The 21,586-nt window shown below is 70.3% G+C and overlaps 1 protein-coding gene across 2 annotated transcripts; it reads right to left on the reverse strand.

Moving 5' to 3' along the window:
- Window positions 1-4,443: 4,443 nt before the first annotated feature.
- MIDN (midnolin) lies at window positions 4,444-16,772 on the reverse strand. 2 transcript variants are annotated; one of them, XM_082071777.1, is made up of 8 exons: window positions 16,042-16,772; window positions 13,846-14,071; window positions 12,772-12,859; window positions 12,418-12,480; window positions 7,210-7,596; window positions 6,650-6,785; window positions 6,261-6,551; window positions 4,444-5,618 (listed from the first exon to the last, which is right to left on the reverse strand). In XM_082071777.1, the coding sequence occupies exons 2-8, from the start codon at window positions 14,061-14,063 to the stop codon at window positions 5,356-5,358; spliced, it is 1,446 nt and encodes a 481-aa protein (XP_081927903.1). In that variant the 5' UTR covers window positions 14,064-14,071; window positions 16,042-16,772; the 3' UTR covers window positions 4,444-5,355. The 2 variants fall into 2 exon arrangements, with proteins under 2 accessions (XP_081927903.1, XP_081927902.1); XM_082071776.1 differs by lacking the exon at window positions 16,042-16,772 and adding an exon at window positions 14,205-14,907.
- Between the last annotated feature and the right edge of the window lie 4,814 nt (window positions 16,773-21,586).

Raw genomic sequence — 21,586 nt, forward strand, 5'->3', positions numbered from 1 at the left:
GCCCCCACAGCCCCCGGGGACCTGGCTGCGGCGCCACGGGGCCGAGCGTCACCTGCTCGCCGAGGCTGCGTCACTCGTGTGCTGACGCATCGTTACCTGTGTGTCCCACCGCTATATATAGCCCCATGCACGCCCCATCTGCTCATTCGGCACGGCGGCGGGGGGGGACACAAACAACTCCATGCCCCCCCCGTGCCACCAGGGGCCAGGTGGCCGCAGGCCAGCCCCCAAAATCTCAGCGGTGGCCAGGGGATGCGCAGCAGTGGTGGCACCGTGCCACCTGGCAGGGCCAGCGTGGACGTCACGAGGGCTCCTCGAGGTCCTTGTAAACACAGTGACGCACCGGCACTGCCCTTGGGCCCCCGTGTCCCCGCCGGCCCCACCGCGCTGCCCGGGAGCGCAGCGTCCTGGCCCCGCAGCCCTGCCCCGGCCATGGCCAGGACCCACGGCACAGCCCGCGGGGTTGGGGTCACCCCTCACTGACACGGGTGTCAGAGGGACATTTAAGCACCGTCCTCTGAGGGACATAACCGGGGGGGGTGGTCTGAGCCTGCGCCCCCTCCCACAACACCTCCCGGTGGGAGATGCCTCTGGGGGGGGTCCCCATGAGGTGGGGGGGAGGTTCGGGGTCTTTGCTGCTGGCAAGGGCAGGCAGCCAGACTGGGACTCCCAGTGTGACCAGTGCCGGTTCCCAGCACAGCGCGGTGGCCTCGGGGTGCAGCGGTGGGACGGGACCCCAGTCCGACCTCTGCCCAGCCCAGGGCAGCGGGTGGGCGGAGGCCGGGGGGGTCCCCGGGGAGCGGGCTGGGCGCCGTGCCCCGGGCGCCGCGGCCCCGTGATTTCACCGCTCAGGCACGCCGGGCTGCCGCCGGCCACGGGCCAGGCTGGGGAGGCCGGGGAGGCCCCACGGCTGCAGGGGCCGGGCAGTGCGGGGGGGACCCTCTGCACCCCCACCCAGCGGGGAGCGAGCCGGGGGACACAGAGTGGGAGGGCTGGTGTGTGCACCCCCACGTGTGCACAGCTGTGTTCACACGCACACGTGCGCACATGCGCTGCTGGCACATGGGCTGCACGGGCGCACCCCGCAGAACGGGCCGGGGGCCCCTCGCTGCACATGGGGTGCGCAGCCCGTACCGTGGGGGGCCCCCCGGATCCCCCGTGCACCAGCACGGCAGCCGGGCTGCGGGCGCGTGCACCTACCGCACACACACGCGTGCACATCGGCCACATGCTCTGTGTGCACACGCGTGTGCAAGGGCCGAGGGACACGTGTGGGGCTGAGGGCGGCTTTGGGGAGCGCTGTGGGGCGGGAGGAGCGCTGTGGGGCCGGGCTGGCCGGGGCAGCCGGGGGGTGGGGTGAGACATTCCTTGCAGCGCTTGTTATTTTATCTGGTTCAAAGTCAGTTCCTGGAATGTTTTTAATTCCAGGATCCGTCCCTGCGCCGGCAGCTCCTGCCCCGGCCTCCCCGCCGCCTCCGCGCCCCACACAGCCCAGCCCCACAGCAGCACCGGGGCCCAGCGCGGGGGGCTCTGCACCCCACAGCCGTGCCCAGGGTGCACCCGTGGGTGCTCCAGCCCTCGGGGGTGCCCCCAGAGCCGGGCGGCGGGGACGCCGGCTGCAGCCCCTGCGCGGGGGCCAGGGCTCACCCCCACAGCGGGACCCGCTGCCGGCAGACACCGTGTTCCCAGCTCCTGCCAGGGACACGCCAGCAGCTCCTCGCCCACCCGGTGTCTGGCAGAGCTGCGCCAGCGCCGTCTCGCACCAGCAGCCACGCCGGGCGCAGCCACCGGGCGCCCCAGCGAGTGGCACCACCGGGATCCATGGGGCTGGGGGCTCCAAACCGAGCAGTGATCACCCCCCCGACAGCCTGGGAGCAGCTGGGCGAGCTGGAGGCGACCGTGGGGGTCCCAGTGCCGCGGGGTCCTGGTGCCATGGGGGTGCAGGGTGGGCATGTGCTGCCACACTCAGCAGTGGGTGTGTGTGCACATGCGTGTGTGCACGCGTGTTTGCAGGGTGGCGGGTGCGGCGCTGGGTGTGCAAGGGTGCGGGTGTGCAAGAGCTGCCGTGCAGCCCCCGTGCGTGCCTGGGCCGGGCGTGTGCCCGTGCACGGCAGGGCCGCGGCCGTGGCCGGCGCTGTGGGTGTGCGCGGGGCCCACGGGTGTGCCGGGAGGGCCGTGGGAGCCGCCAGCCGCTCGCCCGCCGTGGGTGTTTCCTGGCACACCCTCCACTGCGGGGGCTGGGCTGGGGGGGGCACTTGCTCCAACCCGCCCGCACCCGCTAGCCATGGATGGGTGGGGGGCCCTGGGGGTTCCCAGCCCTCTCCTGTTGCCACCCGCAGCTCAGGTCACCGCGCCACAGCAGGGCTGCACTGCCAAAGGCAAATATTTGCCGCAGGCCTGTGGCTGAAGCCACACCGGGGTGTTTGCCGCGTGTTTGCCGCGCTCACCAGGCCAGCGGCTGCAGCCCGGGGCTGACCACGGGGCACTGGGGGGCAGCTGCTCCCTGCAGGAGCTGCAGCGTGCACATCCAAGGCTGCGGCACCGTCACCCCCCCGGGGCTGAAACACCGTGAGGGTGCTGGGAACATGCACCCAGTCACCCGCGTGCACATCAACGTGTGCACCCCCAGCACCCCCTGCAAACACCCCCCCGCGCGCTGCCCCTGCGCCGTCACAGCGCCCTGCGTGCAGGGACGCGCACCCGCGGTGACACCCATGCTCCCCTCCAGCGGGCGCCACACCAAAGGCGCGACGCTGGCGCTGCTGGATTGCTCCATACTGGGAGGACTGGGATGAGAGCAACCTCGCCAGCATGGGCCCGGCCCCACGGCAGCGCCAGGGCAGGGGTCGGGGCGCTGCCCGGGCTGGGGGCACCGAGGAGGGTGCAGGATGGGGTGCGGGGGGTGCAAAGCGCCTGGCCGCCTGTGCTGGGCAGCGAGTGCGGCTCTGCCCAGCCTCGCCCGCCGCCAGCGACCCCCCCGCTTTATCGCCAGCATCTGCCGGCCCCGGGCGCGGTGATGTCAGCCCGGTGGCGCGGCGCGATGCGGCGTCCCGTGTCCCAGCTTGTCTCCTGCTGTGCCACAGACACCTCCTGCGGGCACCCGCCTGTGCTGCGCTGTGCCGCGCCGTGCTGTGCCGTGCCATACTGTGCCATGCCGTGCTGTGCTTTGGAGCTGGACCCATGCACAGCTCACACCCCAGCCCACCGACCCTGCAGCACCCGCTGCTCCCCCAGTTCCCCCTACACCCTGCGCTGAGGCCACGGGCTGGGGTGTTGGGGTCCCCACGGGCCACCCCCATTGTGACCGCTGGGGTGTGTGTCCCTCTGCACGTGTGAACGTGCTCATGTGCAAGAAGGGGGGCACGACCGTGCACACGTGTGCGTGTGTCCCAGCCAGGCAGCCATTGCCTTAAAAGGCCTCTGCCGTGTGCTCCCGGCGCTGCCAGCGGCTCCTCTTCCCTTTGCCAAATTTGGCGCGAGCAGCACGGGCCGGGGGTGTCGGGGGGGCGGCCCGGGGCTCGCTCTCCCCGAAATGACGTCAAAGCGCGGCGCTGGCAGCGGGACGCCCGGTGCGGCACATGTCACCGCAGGAACCTGAGCCACTTCCTCTCCCGGCCACGCTTCCTCCTGCGCTCGCAGCTCCCGGGGGTCGGGGTCTGGCGAGGCCCCCCCGGCCGCTCTTCACTGGGCAATCCTGTCCCCTCCCTGCGGTGCTGGAGCCCCCGCGCCGCTCTGGATTGTCCCGCGGGTCTCTCCCTAGAAGTCCCTGGGGTGCAGGGACAGGGAGGTGGCAGAGAGGCCACAGGCAGCCAGGATGGGCTGTGGGATAGGGGACACTCCCGGCCCCTCCCCAAATAACAGCCCCACTGCTCAGCCCCCCTTTCCCTGGCTTCGCCAGACCCCAGGTGTGCCAGGGACCTGGGGGTACTGGTGCCACCGTGTCACCCTGTGCCAGGCACAGAGCCCATGCTGCCCCCACCAATGCCCCGGAGCCCACCGGCCCCCACGGATCCCTCCCCAGGACCCAGAGACACTGGGATTGGGGTGACGTGCGCCCCCAGGGCCACCCCCATTGGCTTTCCCCCACCTCGGGGAAACGAATGTGAAGCTGGGGAAACTGAGGCACGGCTACGCCGGGCACCGAGCTGGGTGTGGGGGCGGCAGCAGCCTCACGGCCACCGACCCCCCCGCCCCGCGGTGACGCAGGGTGACCGGTGAGGCCGGCACCGGCACCCGGCTCAGCTGGCGGAACCGGCCCGGCTCCTCGGCATGGGATGGGATGGGGTTCACCGCGCCGCCCCCCCGGCTGGCCCGCCCCCCCCCCAGCCCCAGCTCCGACACCGACAGCACAGGCGCGTCCAGACTGCCCAAATTTATTTCAAAAATAAAAAATAAAATATTAAAGACCGAAAGCCTCGCTCTCCCCCCCTCCCCCCCCGCCCCAAAACACACAAAAAAAGACTTTTACAGACAAAAAACACATCACGTGGGGTTCTCTATTTGCACAGATCTCCTGACCAAAAAAACATAATAAAAATAAATCAAAGTCGGACAAGAAAAAGGATTCCTACGGCCTATGCAAGACTATGTCAGTATTGGCTCAGTCGGGTAATTAATGTCTATAAATATCAGCCCACGGCCTGGACAGCCATGACCAGTACTGGGGTTATTCATTCATTATTTTTTAACCTTTCTTCTCCTTTTTTAAGTTAAAAAAAGAAAACCCACCCACCCAAGCAGCGGGTGGGAAGGAGTCGGCGACTCGGAGTTGGTCTCGGCCACAGACGGAAGGTGCCATTTCTTTTCCCTCCAAAAAGAAACAGAACTAACCCCACCCCAAAACAAAGCCCCCCCCCCCCACCCCCCGGCTGCGGGGCTGGCGGCACCCAGGCACACGTGTGTCCCCCCACCCGCCCGGGGGGGCCCAGCCCCACAGCTGAGCAATGCTACATATAGAAGGGAAGGAAAACAAACGGCCCCCAAACCCAGGGGGGGCCCCAGCACCTCCAAAAGAGACTTCATCTCCCCCCGCCCGCGCCGGGGGGGATGCTGGGGGGCCGGAGCCCGCCCCGCTGCACCCCTCTTCACAGCAAAGCAGCTTCCATATCCCCCAGGAATGGCAACGGGAGATGCGGGGGGGGGCGGCAGCTCCTGCTCCCCGCCCAGGTCCCCAAACCCCGCGGAGCCGGGGGTGACGCTGCCCCAGCCGCCCCCGTGAATCGCGTCCCCGGCACAGGCGGGTCAGCCCCGAGGCGTCCGGCCGCAGGAGGTGGCGAATCTAGAGGAGATCTGGCCCGTGACAACAGAAGCGACACCAGCGCCGGCCGGAGCGGGGCCCCCCCCGGGGCCACGGGTCTATGCTACGACAAACTCGGATTTCATGTCCGCCTTGACCTCCGGCTTCCAGACCGAGTCCTCGAAGTCCAGGTCCAGGCTGCCCTCGCTGGAGACGCTGCTGTTGCTGTTGGTGCGGGCGGCCTTGCGGCTGGGCAGCCAGGGGTACGGCCCCCGCGCGTCCCGCCGCGCCTTCCGCCGCAGCCGCTTCTGCTGCATCAGCAGCTGCAGCCGCTCCACCTTGCAGCGCGTCGCCCGGTTCTCCGTCTGCCGCAAGCGGTCCCCTGCAACGGCAAAGGGACACCGCGGCTTAGCACCGGAGCTGGGGTACGGTTGGACTTCAGTCTCTTCCAAACAAAATGATTCTGTGGGTCTAAAGGGGGTGAGGCGTGGGGGCTGCCCTTCCCGGAGCCCCCCAAGGCAGCACATGCCCACGGGACAGCTGGTCGCCATCAGGGACAAGGAGGGGCACGGGTGGCCCTGCCGCAAGTGCCACCAGGGCTGGACATGGGCTGCCCTGTCCCCGAGCTGGCGGGAGGTTTGGGGGAGTCTGTCCCCATTGCTGGGAGTTTCACATCTGTGCAAAAACATGCATGGGGGGGCTCAGGTGACCCCGAGTTTGTCCCAGACCCCCTTGGCCAGGAGAAAAGGAAGAGAAAGCCCAGCGGGCAGAGCGAGCTCCCCCGGCCGCACGGCAGTTTCACTTCTTTCCTCTAAGCAAATCGGGGGGGGCCAGGGCAGGCACCTCTGGGCACCTTCCGGCCTCGGGACACACACAGGTGTGCACCCACAACCGCCCGGCGGGGTCCAGCCCCCCAGCCAAACCCACCTTCACGTCCCCCCCCTCCAAAACCCCCACCCGCTGGATGGACCAAGGACACCAAACCCCGCTGAGCTCCCGCCCCGCGAGGCGCCGCCGGGCTCACCGCTGGGTTTGCACATTCGGATCTGGCTTTGGCACTGGACGACGGGGTGCAGGGGCGCGGAGGCCGCGGCCGCCGGCAGCGGCTCTGAGGTAGTTTTGGTGGCGAGGTCCGGGGAGGCGGGGGGCGAGGAGGAGGAGGAGAACTGCGTCTGGCAGCGCAGCTGCGTCAGGGACTGCGGCATGCCCTGGTAGTGTCGCGTGGCGCTGAGGAGGTCGTTCAGGATCTGCAGGATGGTGCCGATGTCCCGCCGCGGCCGCCCGCTGCTGTCCTGGCAGTTGGGGTGCAAAGTGCCTGGGGTGGCGGGGGGGAAGAGATGGATATGAGATAAGCAGACCCCCCCAAACCCCTGTGTGTGTGTCCCCCAGCCCCTCCACTGCAGCAGCACGTACCAGAGAAGGTCCCTGAGAAGACCCCGGGCGCGTGGTTGACGAAGCTCTCGATGACGGCCCCCGGTTTGCGGGACCGCGCCGCGGGGGGGGCCGGGCTGCTGCCTGGGGAGCTGCTGCTGCGGGTGCCGCAGTCCACCTGGCGGGAGGGACAGACGGATCAGCCTCCGGGCAGGACACCCCCCAGAAGCACCAGGAGGCACCACCAACCCCAGTTTTACTGGAACAAAAGGACCTATCGCTGTCCCAGCCCACTGGTGCCCTCAGCCCTGGGGGTCCTGACAGTCACCCCCCGCCCCGTGCCAGCTGTGCAAGAGGGAAGGGGAAGCGGCAGCAGAGAGCACAGGCAGGTCCTGCCCGCTGGGGGACAGGCAGGCTCTGAGGATGAGCACAGCAAGAGCCTGGATGACACCCTGTCCCCAAGCCCTCCCCATGGCCCAGGGGCATTTTGCAAGCCAGGGAAGGGAACTCCCTTGCCCCATGTGTGGGGAAACTGAGGCAGGAAAGGGCATCGCCACAGGAGGGCTGGGAAGCGCACAGCACCACCCCCAGGCCCAACTCACCTCCGAGCAGGAGGAGACCACGCTGCTGTTCACCGTCTGCGCGCTGGCCCCGTGCGACCGGAACATCCCGGCGGTGACGGGAGCGGCGTGGGGGGCGTTACAGTACACGGGGGGGGCCGGTGCGGCGGGCGCGGGGCTGGGGGCCGGGCTCTGCTGGCACGTGGGCACCACGGGGATGCGGGCGAAGCCGGAGCCGGTGCTGCCGTGCAGCGTCCGGCAGTGGGGGCTGGCGGCGGCGCCCGCCTCGCCGCGGCTGGCGATGACGTGCCGGTGCTGGAGTTGCCCGCTGCTCTGCTGCGCCGCCAGCTGCAGCTGCACGAACATCATGTGGTCGCCCACGCGCAGGGCCAGGGTCAGCGGGGACCGGCCCGACAAGAAATCGTTGACCTGGGGAGAGAAGGGACCCGTCAGCCCGGGCACATCACCAGCCACCACCGCACGCAGCGTCCCCACCGCACGCAGCGTCCCCCGTGCTCAAGAGGGTGACAGTTGTGGCCACCACAGGTCTCACCAGGGCCACACGGATGGGTCACTAAGGCGGCGAAGCGTGACCCTCCCCAGAGCCCTTCCCGCAGCCCTCGGCCACAGCAGCCGGGCAGGCGAGCGCGGCCACCGTCCCCGTGCGACCTCAGCGCGGTGCCAGCTCCATCAGCTGATTGTGGCGGGTTGGGGGGGGATTTTCTCCCTCCTGCCCTCCCCGGCACTGAACCCGCCGCAGCCAGCGGGCAGGGACAGGCCTGCGAGCAGGCCAGCGCCAGCACCCAGAGGTGTGTCCCCCCCGCACGGGGAGCGAGCTCCTCACTGCAAGGACAGGGAGGGGACAGGTGAGGACATGCCGGGTCCCCGCCATGCCCACTGCTGTGACCTGTGGCCAGCAGGCAGGAAAGGCAGGAAAGGCCAGCACACCTCCCCTGCTTCCCTCCCCAAATACAGCTCGGGGTGGGGGGAAAGCCCAGCAGAGCAGCTGCGCAGGCAGGATTTGCCCCTGTGCCCCCCCAGGGCCTCCTCACAGGCAGGTGATGGAGCAGCTGCAGCGCGGAGACAAGAGCAGGGGCCTGACCCTGGCCAGGATGGGGGGGGGACACCAATCCTCAACACCTGCTGCCCCCCAGCACACCACTCAGCCCCCCACCCAGGATGCATAAATCACTCGACATCTGTGCTGGGGAACAGGGGAGCCCCCCCAGCTCTGCTGAGCATCCCCCCATGATCCTGGGGGGTGGGACAGCCACAAGCCCCCTGCCGCGGTGCCCCCCCGTGCCTTTGCGTGTGCTGCCGGGGGGGGCTGTGCCTCTCGCCCCCGCCGGCTGAAGGGCGCGGGCTCACGCACGGGCAGGGCTGTGGGCAGGACACCAGGTCACCGCTAATGGGGATGACGCCACCGCCGCCCCCCCCAGCGGAGCTATTCTAGGGCACGGCAAGGACTGGCTTTCCCAGCCCGTCACGTGCGGCGCCGTGCGCGGCTCCCGGCACACGTCACCCACCCACACCCCCACCGGCGCCGCCGCAGCACGAGCCGAGGGGTCCCGAGTGGACCCCCAGAGCTGCGCACCCCATGACCCCCCAGCCTAGGGCCGGTACCTCTGCAGAGCGCAGCCGCCCCCCCCCCCAGCCCAGCGCCCCCACAGCCCCTTCCCGCGGAGGCCGGTTCTGAGAAGCCGTGGGAAAAGCAGCTTTAAAAATACCAGCAGCAAAGCCCTGAGCGTGTCAGGCGGAGGCTGCAGAGGAAGAGGTGGGCGTGAAGGAGCCGCTGCAGCTCTGGACACCGAGGTTACGGGGCGAGGGGGCGGGAGAGGCCGGCGAGCGTGCACATGGGCACACGTGTGCACATGCGTGTGCACGCACACGGCCCCGTCCTGCCCCACGGCTCAGGTTCTGGCTCCGTTTCCCTGCCCACAGCAGCTGGGGATGAACATGCGCCCGCCTGGCAGCTTCGTGCCCACCACGGCACAGCCCCCCCAGCTCCAGCCACAACAGCCTCCCCGGCACCACCCGCGCAGCCCGCGCGGTGCCTGCGGAGCTTCCACAGCAGCCGTGCCAAGGTGGGCAGCGACCCCACGGCTGCTGGGCCACCCCAGCCCCACTGCTGCTCCCAGGGCTGGCACAGGGGGAACGTTTCCCACCTGGGGCCCCCCAAACCAGTGCGGGGGGTGGGAGCACCCACACCAGCCCCTGGCACCCAGCTGCCTTCGCTCCGCACCCCGGGCTGCCCGGGGGAGCCCCGCACACCCCCCCGGGGCCCCCTGACGTCAGCCGGCACCTGATGCCGCCTCCATCTGACTCACACCTGCCTGTGCCCTGCCTGACCCTCGCCAGCCATGGGAGAAACCAGAGCACCCCAAACCCACACCGAGGGGCACTAAAAATAACCCCTCTCCCCCAACGCGTGGGGGTCGTACAGCCACCCCCAGCCCCCTGCGCCCCCCCAGGGGCTTGGCCGTGGCACTGAACCGGCTCGGCCCCCGCGGTGCCCCAGGCGGAACGGCCGGCCCGGCGGGACCGCAGCTCCGGGGCTCCCAGCACCCGCCCCCGCGCCGCTGCCAACCCCCCCGGCAAAACCAAGCTGCTCCAATGCAAACACGTCCCACCCAGCCGCCTGCTCGGCCGCCCACGGCCACCCGGGGAGGACCCCGTCCCTCCCAGCCGGCTCGGCCAGGGGGGCTGGGACAGCCCCGCCGGGGGGGTGGGGACACTGATGTCCCCAAAGCCCCCGTGCTCGGGGTCCCCTGGGACCCCGCCAAGCATCTGGGAAGGGCTCCAGCTGCCCGTGGGGACAGGGCAAGTGTCTCCCGGCTGCTTCTCAGAAACACGGATGACTCAGAGAACGCCGCATTCCGCCTTGCTCCAACGCCTGGCCCCGCGTCACCCCCGGGCCCCCCCACCTTGGGCTGGCGGAGAGCAGGAGCTGCCCCCAGCAGCCCCCCCACACTAACAGGCAAAAAACCCCGTCCTGCTGCGGTTCCTGGCAGATCGGAAAGGCCAGCCCAGCCCAGCCCGGGGATGGGGGGGCGGGAAATGCCCCCCAGGCTCTCAGCCTCTCCAGCCGGGCGCAGCTGTGGCCGACAGCTGGGTCCCCCACCCCGACGCTCGCGCTGCTGCCGGGGGGCTTTTCCATGCCAAGGGGGGCGGCGGGCCAGAGCCGGGCTGGCTGGGCAGGATGCGTCCCCATTCCGCCCCACGCCGTCCCCCCGCGCTCCGCCATGGGGCGAAGGGAGCGAGGGCAGGAAGAGCCGAGGCTGCAGATGAGCCAGCAGCTGCCCGCCCGGCGCTGCCGTGGGCACGGCTCCCTGGAACGCGGGGGCAGCCGCCGAGCGTGCCCGGCGGAAGGAAGCGCGGCGAGCCCTTCCAGGAAGCCCCCGTGCCGCTGGGCCGGGGCGCCGCGTCACCTCCTGTCCCGCGGCCGCTTCCCCAAAGCACCTGGGCAGGGAGGGGGTGGCGGCGCCCCGGCCCCCCCGCCGCCCCCAGAGGAAGCCGGCGCAGCTCTCCCCGCGCTGCCGGAGGATGCGTGACGCAGGCAGAGCGAGCAAAGCATGAATGAGAGGAGTGGTTTCCTGCCCCCCCCCCTCCGCCCCCCAGGTGCTGGCGGTTCCTCCTGCACAGCCCCGGCTTCCTGAATCACCAGCCCGGGAGGAACCTGCCGTGGGCAGGAGCTGCTTCCCGCAGGCAGCGCCGCTGCCCGCCGCGGCACGCCCGGGCGGCCGGGGCCCCGCGCGCCTGGCACAGCCACCAGGGGAAAACCAGGCGGCACCTTGCAGCCACCGGCCCCCCCAAACCATAGCCCACACGCCTCCGCTCCACCTCCGCTGTGCTTGGCCAGGATGGCCGCTTGGATGATGGGAGCAATGCTGGGCATTACAAGCCCCCACAGATGCAAGGGGGGCCCCCAAAGCCCCTCACTCCTCTCCAGCACATCCCACCTCGCTAAGGAGGGGCACAGCCCTGCAGCCCCGACCCCGGGACATGCACCGGGACCCCCGGGCTGGGCTGCCAGAACCAGCTCCCACCACAGCTCTGCACCCCACGAGCAAACCGGGCTCCACGGGGATGGCAGAGACAGGAACCGGCCTCTGGCACAGGACTCATGTTCCAAGCTCACCCTCCTGGCCCACGCAGGGTTAAACCAGCTGCTGAAAGTCAAGGTCACCCTGGGCAGACAAGGGCACGTGGGTCAGCAAAGGTCCCCATGCACAGGGCAGCTCCAGCCCTCGCATGTCCCCGGGGGGGGGGGCACAGCTGTGCCCCCACCAACCCCCCTGCCCCGTGTGAGCTGCGGCACAGTGCAGGGCTCAGCCCCTGCTCCAGATTCAGCAAGCCAGGTTAATATGAAAAAAATACCTTTAAAAAAAATAAGCTGCAGCATCAGCCAGAAAGGAAGGAAAGAGTTTAACAGCAATAATAAAGAGACTGAAAACAAAGAAGCCAGGGCCTGCGCGGCTGGGGGTAAATTCCACCTTCGCGGCAGGCGCCGGCGGCTGCGCGCGCACCCGCGGCGGCTCCCCAGCCCTGGGAACGCTTCCTCCCCGCGGGCGGACCCCCCGCCCACGACGCCCCCGCAGCCGCCAAGAAACTTCACGGTTATTCTAAACACGGCCCCCACCCGCGGCCCCTCCTCGGCACCCGGCGCCCCAGCCCAAGGCCACCAAGCAGGCGCAAGGAGAGCACAGAACACTCGGGCACGGCCAATGTCCCCCCCCCCCGCCGCCACCCCCAAGGACGGCTCCAAGGAGAAGGGCAGAGCCCTCTGGGCGCTGGCGGAAGCCGGGATCTACAACCCCACAAGCCGCCAGTGTGACCCACTGGCCCCAGGAGCCCCCGGCGTGGCCCTGGCAGCCCCCTGAGCGCACACACCATCCCTGGGCCCCCGCAGGCAGCTGGGGGGGGCAGCCGCAGCCCCGCACCCCCGGGCAGGGCCCTGGCTCTGCCGCCGACCTGCTGCGTGACCTTGGGTGAGTCACTTCACCTCCCCGGCCGGCGCTTGTTTGGGCTGCGAGCGCTGCAGCGTGGGACCTCCCCGCGCCCGGCGCTGCGCGGGTGACGGTGCCCGCCCCGGGCACCACCCTCAGCGCTCCCAACCCCTTCTGAAGGTGAAACGAGGCACTAAACACCAAAGCCTTTGGGGAGGGCAAGAGGAGCCAGGTCACAGCAGGCCCTACCCCCCCATCGCCCCCTCCTTTGTCTCTATCGGTGCCCTGGCATCAAGCGTCTCACCTGAGTTTCAGTTAAGCTTTCCAGAGCTTGCATCACCGACTGTTCTGGCCTGGATGCCTGGGACTGGAAAAAAAAAAAAGGAGGAGGGGGGATTAACATTACAAATGCAGAGAAGGAGGGGGCGTTTGTGCGGCAGGAGGGGAGGGATGACATGTCACTTCCACTATTTCTACACAAGCCCTGAGAAAGCAGTGAAATATTAAACCTGCTGCCGTGCCCAGCCCAGCGCTGCCTCCTCAGCGAGGGCTGGGGCCGCGGAGCCGCAGGGCTGCCAGCACATCCTCGCTTGGGGCTTTAATAATAGATGGGGACGAGTGGGAGGGAGGGAGGGAGCAGCAGAAAAAGGCCATTTACCATCAAGCCGGCCTCCACGGTGGGCACCAGCGTCAGCTTGCTGCCTTCCACGACCCCCAGGTCCTGCAGCTTTCCAGAACTGAGTCGACTGTGGGGGAGAGGAGACAGATGCCAAAAGCGAGGTCAGCGCGGCCTCGCCAGGGACACGGGGGGACAGCGGCCGCAAGCCTGGCTGTTCCCAGGGGACCGAGCCTCCTCCAGCACCCCCACCCCGAGCGTTTCCAACACCTGGCAGGCAGGAGGGGAACCCAGCACCCCGCTGCTCAGCTGCCTCTTCCCCATCTGGCCCCGGCACCCCGGGGGGGCAGCACACAGTGCCGGGGTCCCCCTCCCGCAGGCAGGGCCGAGGGGCGCTGAGGAGAGGGGTCAAGCCGGCACTGTGGGGGCCAGGGAGCCAGAAAGGAGCCGGTCGGGGACTTCGTGGCACAGGAAACCTGCCCACGGGGTTGGGAGAGACACTGGAGCAGCGTGGGGTGGGGGAGGCGGCACGGGGGGCCGAGACTCCCCCGGACCCGTAGGTGCGGGCAGATGTTCGGGGTCTCCCGCTCCCTTCCTAATACGGGCGAGACTTTAAGTTAGTCCGGGCCGGGGCTGAGCGCGGCCCCACGCAGGCTCCGCTCCACCCGGGGACTGCGCAGCCCCGTCGGACGGGGTCTTCGGCAAACAAAGGACCAACCGCCCCCGGCCCTCCCAGCGCTGGGGGCTCGGGCTGCGCCGCCGCCGAAGTTGAGCCCAGAACAAAGGGCACGGCCGGGGCCCGCCGCCCACAAAGGAGCCCGGCAAGGGCCGAGCGAGGGGGCGGCGGCGGCGCTCCGGTCCCCGCCGCGGCCCGGAGCCTCCCTCCCTCCCTCCCTCCGCCCCGGCCCCCGGCTCGCCCCCGCCCGCGGCCCCCCAGGCTGCTCCCCCCCGCCCCCCGGCTCTGCCCGCCCCGACCCGCGGAGGAATGGGGCCAGGCAGGGGGGAAGGGGGGCGGGAGCCTTTGTGCGGTGCCGAGCCCGGTGCGAGGGGGCCGCCCCCGCGCCCAGCCCCGCTGCCGGGGGGGATGGGGACCCCGGCCGGCCCCCCGAGCCCTACCTCTCTTTGTGCAGCAGAGCCAGCCGCTCCTTGGGCACCTTGAGCCGCTGGGACAGCCGCCTCTTCAGCCCCTCCACCGTCTCCTCGGCGGGCACGGAGAGCTCATAGCGGGTCCCGGTGGTGGTGTTGATGTAGAGGTTCATGGGGGGCTCGTTCGGGACCACCTCGCAGGCGGGAGCCCCGCGGCTGCAGCTCCTGGCGCCGGGCTGCGGGTCCATCCGCCGACCTGCGGGGGGAGCGGTGGTCGGTGCCGGGGGGCGACGCAGGAACGCGGGGGGGGGGGGGGGGGTGGGGGGAAGCGGAGAGCGGACAAAGGAGAGAGCGGGGCCCGCTCCGCCGCACACCCCGGCGGTACCCACGGGAACTCCGGCTGCGCTTCGAGTCCTCCGGGAGGAGCCGAGGGCGATCTCCGGGCCGGGCTGGCACCGGCCGGGCCCTCCGCGGCCCGGGCAAAAATAAATAGAAAATATATCTATAGAAAAATCTGCCGTTCTCCTCCCGCTCCGCCTGCTGCTGCCGGGGCCGCGGGGAGCGGGGCCGCAGCGCTGGCTGCGTGCGGGAGGGGGGCGGTGGAAGCGGCGCTGCCTGCCCTGCCCGCCGCCTGCCTCCTGTCTTTCTCCTCTCCGCCGCTCTCCTTTCTGTGCGGGGTTTCTGGGGGCGGGGTGCGGGCCCGGAGGCCGCGGCGAGGGGCGGGGAGGCGCGGAGGACGCTTCGCTCCCCCCTTTCTGTGGGGCCGGACCCGCCGAACCGGCAGCGGCCGCCGCGCTCAGCCGGGGAAGCGCCGACCGGCTGCGGGGGGGAGAGGCGGGGGGAGCGGGGGGAAGTTACAATGTAGCAACGTCCCGCGGGCGGGGCCTCGCCCTCATTCACTCCGGCTCCTCCGGCAGCCGCAGCCAATGGGAGGGCGCCGACCTCACAGACATCCGCGGCGGTAGCCAATGGGAGGCGGCCGCAGGCTCCCCACGTGGCCCGGTGGGAGGGCGGCCCGGCCGGATTCCTCCCGCCCACGCGGCCGCGCGGCCCCGCCCCTGGCCCCGCCCCCCGCGCGCCCTCGCGCCGCGCCTGGGAGCCATTCATAATCCCGGCGCACAACAAAGGGGCCCCGGGGCAGCGGGGGGGGCTCGGCCGGGCCGGGCGGCGGCACCGGAGCGCCCGGCGGGGAGCGGGGCCGCTCCCGTGCGGGGAAGCGGCGGGGCAGGGCTTGGCGTGCAGGGCCGGGCGCCGCGGAGGGGTGAACGCGGGACACGGGCAGGGGGCGGCGAGCGGCCCCCGCACCGGAGGAGGATGCGGCGGGAGGGATTGGGACCGCGGGGCTGGGCGGGAGCCGGAGCCCCCGGAGCCGAGTGACGCGGGGACACCGAGGCGGAAAGGGCGGGGGAGACACGCACAGTCACCCGCAGCTGGTCACACCCGCCCGGTCACACGCACCCGCCCGGTGACCCTCCCGGTGACGCCGTTACAGCTACGGGGGAACTGTCCTGACGCAGCGCTGAGCTCCCCGCACGTTCCTGTCTCCCCCTTCCCCAAATCCCGCAGCGGGGATCGCCCACCCAGCGGCCCCAGCTCCGGCTGCCCCGGGGGAGCGGAACGGCCACACCGCAGCCCCGGGGCCCCGGGCCGGCACTCGCACCGGGGGGGCCGGGGGGGCTATGAGTCAGCAAAGCGCGGGCGCCCTCTGCCGGCCCCGCCGCGCCTCCTGCGCCCTGGGGGGCCCCGCGGGGGCCGCAGCGGGGTCCGGGGAGCCCCTGCCGAGTCACCGGGGAAACCGGCGGCGGTGCGGCCCGGGGCCGCTTCCCGCCCACCGGAACGGAGCGAACCAGCCCGGGTAGCGCCCCCGCCAGCACGCCGGGCACGGAGGCGAGGGGCCGCTCCCCGGGACGCGGTGGGGGCTGAATGGGACGCAACCCCCCTCGGGAGACCGCGCTCGGGGTCCCCGGCAGCCGGAGCGGGGGAGGCGACGGCAGGGAAGGTCCCGAGTGTCCGGGGACGCGGAGGGTCCCGCCGCTGGGCAGCACTCCCAGACACTCCGAGAGTGTGGGCTCTGCCGTGTGTCTCCCCAGGAGCCGCCGGGCTCAGGGAAGCGGCACCACCCCACCCGCTCCGGTAAAAAACGAATGAGAACAGCTCCGATCCGCGGATCCGACCCCCCAACCCAGCCCAGGCCCCCCACAACCCGGCCAGCCCGGCCCCACTCACCGAGCCCGGAGCGCTGCCCCGCGGTTCCCCGGCGCGGCTCGAGCTCTTCTGCCTCCGGCGGCAGGAAGGGAGAAAAAGACCCCAAAAACTTCCCGGGGAGGGTCGAAGAGTAGCGGGGGTGGGGGGGGCGCGGTGCCGTTCAGTGCGGTGCCCCCTCCCGAGTACCGGAGCCGATTCGAGCGCAGCCCTGACGCGGAGCTGCCGGGGAGGTGCCCCAAGTTTTATCCCGCACCGTCCGGGGTGGAGCCTGACGGGGGCAGGGACCGGCCTGGCCCCGGCTCCGGCCTCCGCGGGACCCGCAGGTGACGCGGCCGCACCTGCTCCCGGGGGGTTCCCGGCTCTTGACCCCCGGTCCCGGTCCGTCCCTTCCCTGGGGGTCCCAGTCGCTGCCCCCCGTTCCGGGTCCTGCTCCCAGGATCCCAGCTCGGCGTCCCCCTTCTCCCGGTCTCTGCCCGCCGGGGCGGTCTCGGCCTCTCCCGGGGTCCCAGCTCTGCCTGTCCGGGGTCCTGGTCCCAGCTCTGCTTGTCCGGGATCCCGGTCCCAGCTCTGCCCCTCCGGGGCTCCCGGTCCCAGCTCTGCCCCCGCTGCTCACACCCGGGGCCGGTGCGTCCCGCGGGCGGGCAGGGGGGACCCGCCTCCCGTGGGCGGTGCGGGGGGACAGTCCCGACACCTCTCCCGCTCCGGGTGCCCCGTCACCGGGGTCAAAGTCAGTCCGTGCGCTGGGAACCGAGGGGCTGAGCCCTCTTGGGGAGCCGAGCTTCAAGGCGGTTCCGGGTGGAGACTCCCTGGTGTCTAATAGCAGGTTGGGCCGTCCCTCCCCCAGGGATTCCCTCTGCCCAACCACCTCCTTCACAGCCAGGACGAAGTCTGTGCCCCACAGAATTTTTGGAGCAGAGCAGAAATGGGCAGTGGTACCGCTGGTGCTGGAGGGTGATGACCCAGTGCCCTGGAGCAGAACTCATCGGCTGTTTCAGCCCAGGAGAGGGTCTGTGGGGCCGGGGGCCGCCTGGCGTGCGGCAGGAAGGATGCTGGGGAGATGCTGCCCGAGTCCCGCCTCGCAGACAATGCCCTGGCACAGCGAGACACGGAGCAGCTGGACGGGGGATCTGGCAGCCGCTCTGCAGCGAGCAGGGGGCCGTGTGTCCCAAACCCACAGGGCAGCAGCAAAGGGGGCCCAAAGGGGGCCGAGGGGAGCTCTCTGTAGCCCCAAAATGCTGCCACTGTTTCCCTCCTGAATGGCCCCCTGGGTGGGTGCAGATCACTGCGGAGCTGTGCTGGGGTGGCCCCTCCGTGTGCAAAGAGCAGAGCTGGGCTGGAGGGAGAGAGGGATCCTTTGTGGCGCAGCCGCAGCCCCCGCCTGCCCCGGCCCCCCCCGGGCTCTCGGGGGGGAGATGAGCTCAGGCAGCTCCGGCTCCTGCCATTGTTGTCCCTGGGAGAGGGGCCGGGGCAGGGACACGCCATTGTTCTCCCCAGGAGCTGCGGAGCCCTGGGCCTGCGAAGCTGCCCCTCCGGGGGCCATGTCCCCCGCTTGCTGTGTGGGGTGAGGCCCTGGAGCAGCCAGGAGGCAGCCAGGCCCTGGCAGGTTTGACCCTGCCATGGTTTGGGCTCACGCACCCGGAGGAGCCGTGTTGGGGACAAAGCGCCACCCCAGAGCCACCAGCTCACAGCTCCACGGCCAAGATCTGGCGGGGACACAAGGGGACATCGCGGCCATGGGGCGGCTGCTCCGGCCCACGTCCCTTGGCAAAGCGTGGGGTGCCCCAAGGGCAGCACATCTCCCCGTCGGCTGCTGCCACGGCCCCGCAGCCCCCGGGAGCCCCTTCCCAGTCGCACGGCTCCATCTCCTTCCCGAGGAAGCTCATCCGGCAGTCCCGGGACTCCAGGAACCGGTGCTTTAGGAAGCATGTGCAGATTTCAGCACGGTTGAAGGGATCCGGAGCCTCCAGAGACACCAGCTGGGAGATCCCTGGATTCCCAGCAGCCCAGATTTTGTGTGTTTAGTTTATTGTGTTGCCCTGGGAATAAATCGTTAAAGATTACAGTCAGACTTGGGCATAATTGCTGTGCAGCATCAGAGGCTCCTGCCTTCTCCAGGGGGAGCGTTCCCCGAACCCCGCACGGCTGAGCAGCCTGGGGAGGGACGATCCGACGAGCAAATACCGACACAAATCCCGCCGCAGGCCACACGCAGCTCCCGCAATCCGCTTAGGCAGCCCGGGCCCTGCGGATCAGCCCCCGCGGCGGCTCGCACGCACCGGGGCGGAGGAGAGGGGCTTACCCGGGGTCCCGCGGGGACACTTCCCACGGGGCCCGGCCGGGTGCGCGTGTCCCGGTGCCAGGGCGGGCTGAGGGCAGCACCGCGGGGTCGGCGCCTCCACCGCCCTCAGCGCTGCCCCGTCCCAGCCCTGACTTCAGCTCAGAGCCCTGAATCTTTCGGGGTCGGTTCTTGGAAGTCTTGTCCCTCGAAGGAAGGGAATTCCCAGGTCTTGTTCTTTGGGGAAATCCCCCGCCAGCCCCAGGCAGCAGCTTTGCTCTTTTCTTTCTTGGACTGAATTCCAGGCTGATTTCGCAGCTTTGGCAAACGGGGATTTTATCGCAAGTCTCTGCATTCCCCTCGCCGGCGTGGGGTCATGGGATTAGGGCAGAGCCGACGCCGGGCTGGGGCAGAGATGGGGCGGGGGGATGGATGAGGCGTTTCTTGCTCCTGGGGCCGCAGGAGATGCAGCCTGGGGTCCCCAGCGGGGACGGGGACCCTTTTCCTCCACAACTTCACCAGGCCCAGCCCGGGGAGGTGCCGAGGCGGGTGGGCACGGCGCAGGCAGCGGGTGCGGTAGCCGCTCCATGGTCCATGGGCACGGCCGGGGCCTCGCGGAGCTGGCAGCAGCGCGGGCACACCCCGGTTGGAGGGTGCAGCCGAACCGCTTCACCTCCGCCCGCCCAGGCCGGGCTGCCCGGCACCGCTGGCACCGCCGGCACCGCCGCGGTGAGGGGGCTGTGGGGCCGCGGGCAGGGGGTCCCAGCTGCCCCTCCCCAGCCCCGCGGGGCCGAGCGGCTCAGCCTGAGTCACGGTGGCGAGCGGTGACTCATGGCGCTCAGGTGAGCCAGCGCCGAGCGGCGCTCCCCACCCTCCTGGCACAGCCCCCCTGTGGCCAGACCCCCACCCCGCCGGCTCGGGGCTGCCTCGTGGCAGGCACGGGGTGTCCTTGGGCAGGACGCCGGTGCCGGTGACGCTGGCAGGGCTGTGAACACCCAGGCGTGTCCTTAGAAACACACAATCAGCTCCGTGTGTTTCCCAGCTCTTGGGAGCGCGTCCTGGTGGCCCCTGGCAGCGCGTCCGGGCGTTGCAGCCTGCGGACCGGTGGCCCAGCTTGCCCTGCCCTGAGCACCCCATGGCTCTGCCTGTCACCCCCAGCCCAGGGGAGCCCCCGAGGTGAAGTCACCCCTGGAGTGACCCAGGCAGCCACTGGGGGGGGGAGCCGGGCACCCCGCGCTGCCCCACGGGCAGGGGGACCCCAGCGCCGCGCAGGGCTGGGTGGCTCCGCCAGACCTCGGGATGCGGCAGCTGCGGCTGTGACGTGCGGGGGAGTCACCGCGGGGGCTCCATGGCCCCTGCCCCAGCAAGGATGGCGAATCCCTCTGGATATAGCAGCGCCGCGGCCCAGGTGCGGGACCGTACTTGGCTGTGCCAGGCTGCGGCACCGCTGCCCGCGGTGAGGCCAGGGCTATTCTGGGCTCCCTGAGCTCACGGTCCCCTTCGGGACGCTGAGCTCCTTGTCCCCGCTGACGCAGGGTGAGCAGCTCCTGCCCTCGGCTCCGCTGCCCCCTGCCAGCCCCTCATGCCGGGTGGGCGCGTGGATTTGGCTCTCGCCCCTCGCCGGGCAGGCAGCCGGCCCAGCCCTGTTCCGTGTCCCTGGGCTCAGTGCCACGCTGGGGTGGACGGGGACGGGCAGGGAGAAGCCAGCACCCGCCATGTCCAGCCCTGCCCTGTGCAGCGGCTGTGCCGCCGCCACCGCAGACCCTGTTCCCCCCAAACCCCGTCCTGCACCCCAGCCCACGCCGAGCGCCGAGCGCCGAGCGCCGAGCGGTGTGGCAATCGCAGAAATCACGGGTCAGGAGAGGTCTCGGCGCTTGCATCAGCACCGCGGGCACACGCTGCCGGCTCGTGCCCGCTGCCGGGAGCCCCCCCTGGGCACAGCCGGGGGCTGAGACCCCCGGTGTGGCGGGACCCGGTTCCTGGTGAGCCTGGGAGACACGAGAGTCCAGCCCTGCCAGGGTGGGAAAAAGGGTGGGCATGGACCCCCCCAGCTGAACGGCGCCGGAGCCCCAACACCCTGCACCCCCAGGAGAGCCCCTGCCCAGCCAGGCTGGGCCCCCGCTGGGTTGGTTCAGCTCAGCAACGTGCGGTTGTTTCGCAGACGCCACAACATTTCTTGGTTTGTTTTAAATCACCGTCTCCAGGAGTTGGATGACAACTCAGCTTGTTGTTGTTGTTGTTATTATTATTGTTATTATCATTATTATTATTATAAATGCTTAAGCAAGTTGCCAGCCCTGGGGAGGGGAAGGACCCAGGATTTCAGCAGCCTCCTCGACTACAAGCTGTGCCTTGTTCCTGGGGTGAGCTGGGCTCATAAATCAGGGGGAGAGTAAACCCCCCACCCCATCCCATCCCATCCCATCCCATCCCATCCCATCCCATCCCATCCCATCCCATCCCATCCCATCCCATCCCATCCCATCCCATCCCATCCCATCCCATCCCATCCCATCCCATCCCCCCACACACATCCCATCACCAGCACGGGCAGCCCCTCACTTCCCGGCTGTGCCGCGCTCCCCCAGCCGCGGTTCCTGTTTACGGTGCCAGAGCCGCCTGCCCGGGGCTGGCTGGGGTGGGGGGCACCGCAAATCCCACCGCATGGCCCCGGCTGTGGGACCCTGTGCCTGACCCCGAGTCCCGGTGCTGCCGGGGCAGTGGGGCTGGTTCCTGGCCGGTGGCCGTGCAGGGTCGTCTGCTCCCCCACGGATGTGGGGCCATGGCCTATTCTGGGAACGGCGGCAGGAAATCCTGGTGGGAGGAGAACCAGACCCCGTGTGCCAGCGGCACCGGCGCTGCCACGCGGCCGGGCTGCGGCGGCCGGGCAGAGGTGAAGCTGCCACGTGTCCCTGACCCACACCCCGCGCTGCCGGACACCGGGACGTCCCGGCACTCGGGCGCTCCCGGGGCAGCGCTGGCTCTCGCCCTCCCCACCATGGGCGCCGGAGGGAGGTGCCGTGCCCGGGGTCGGGGTGAGTCAGTGCGGAGCGAAGAGCAGCCGGAGGAATCCAGCCCTGGGCTGGACCCACTGCGCCGCATTCCCCAGCGCCGACACGCTGTGGGGAGACGGGCTCGGCTCATCCCCGGCACACTACCTGTGGGGAAACTGAGGCACCGACCGGGGAAGTGAGTCACTATGCAGTGTGGCCTTTTAAATGCCCTGCTCTGATTAGATAATGGGCGGAAGGATCAGAGAAAGCCGAACAACCTCTCATTAAACCTTTGTCT

The sequence above is a fragment of the Streptopelia decaocto genome (assembly GCF_964273445.1).
Source record: "Streptopelia decaocto genome assembly, chromosome: 24".
Lineage (NCBI taxonomy): Eukaryota > Metazoa > Chordata > Aves > Columbiformes > Columbidae > Streptopelia > Streptopelia decaocto.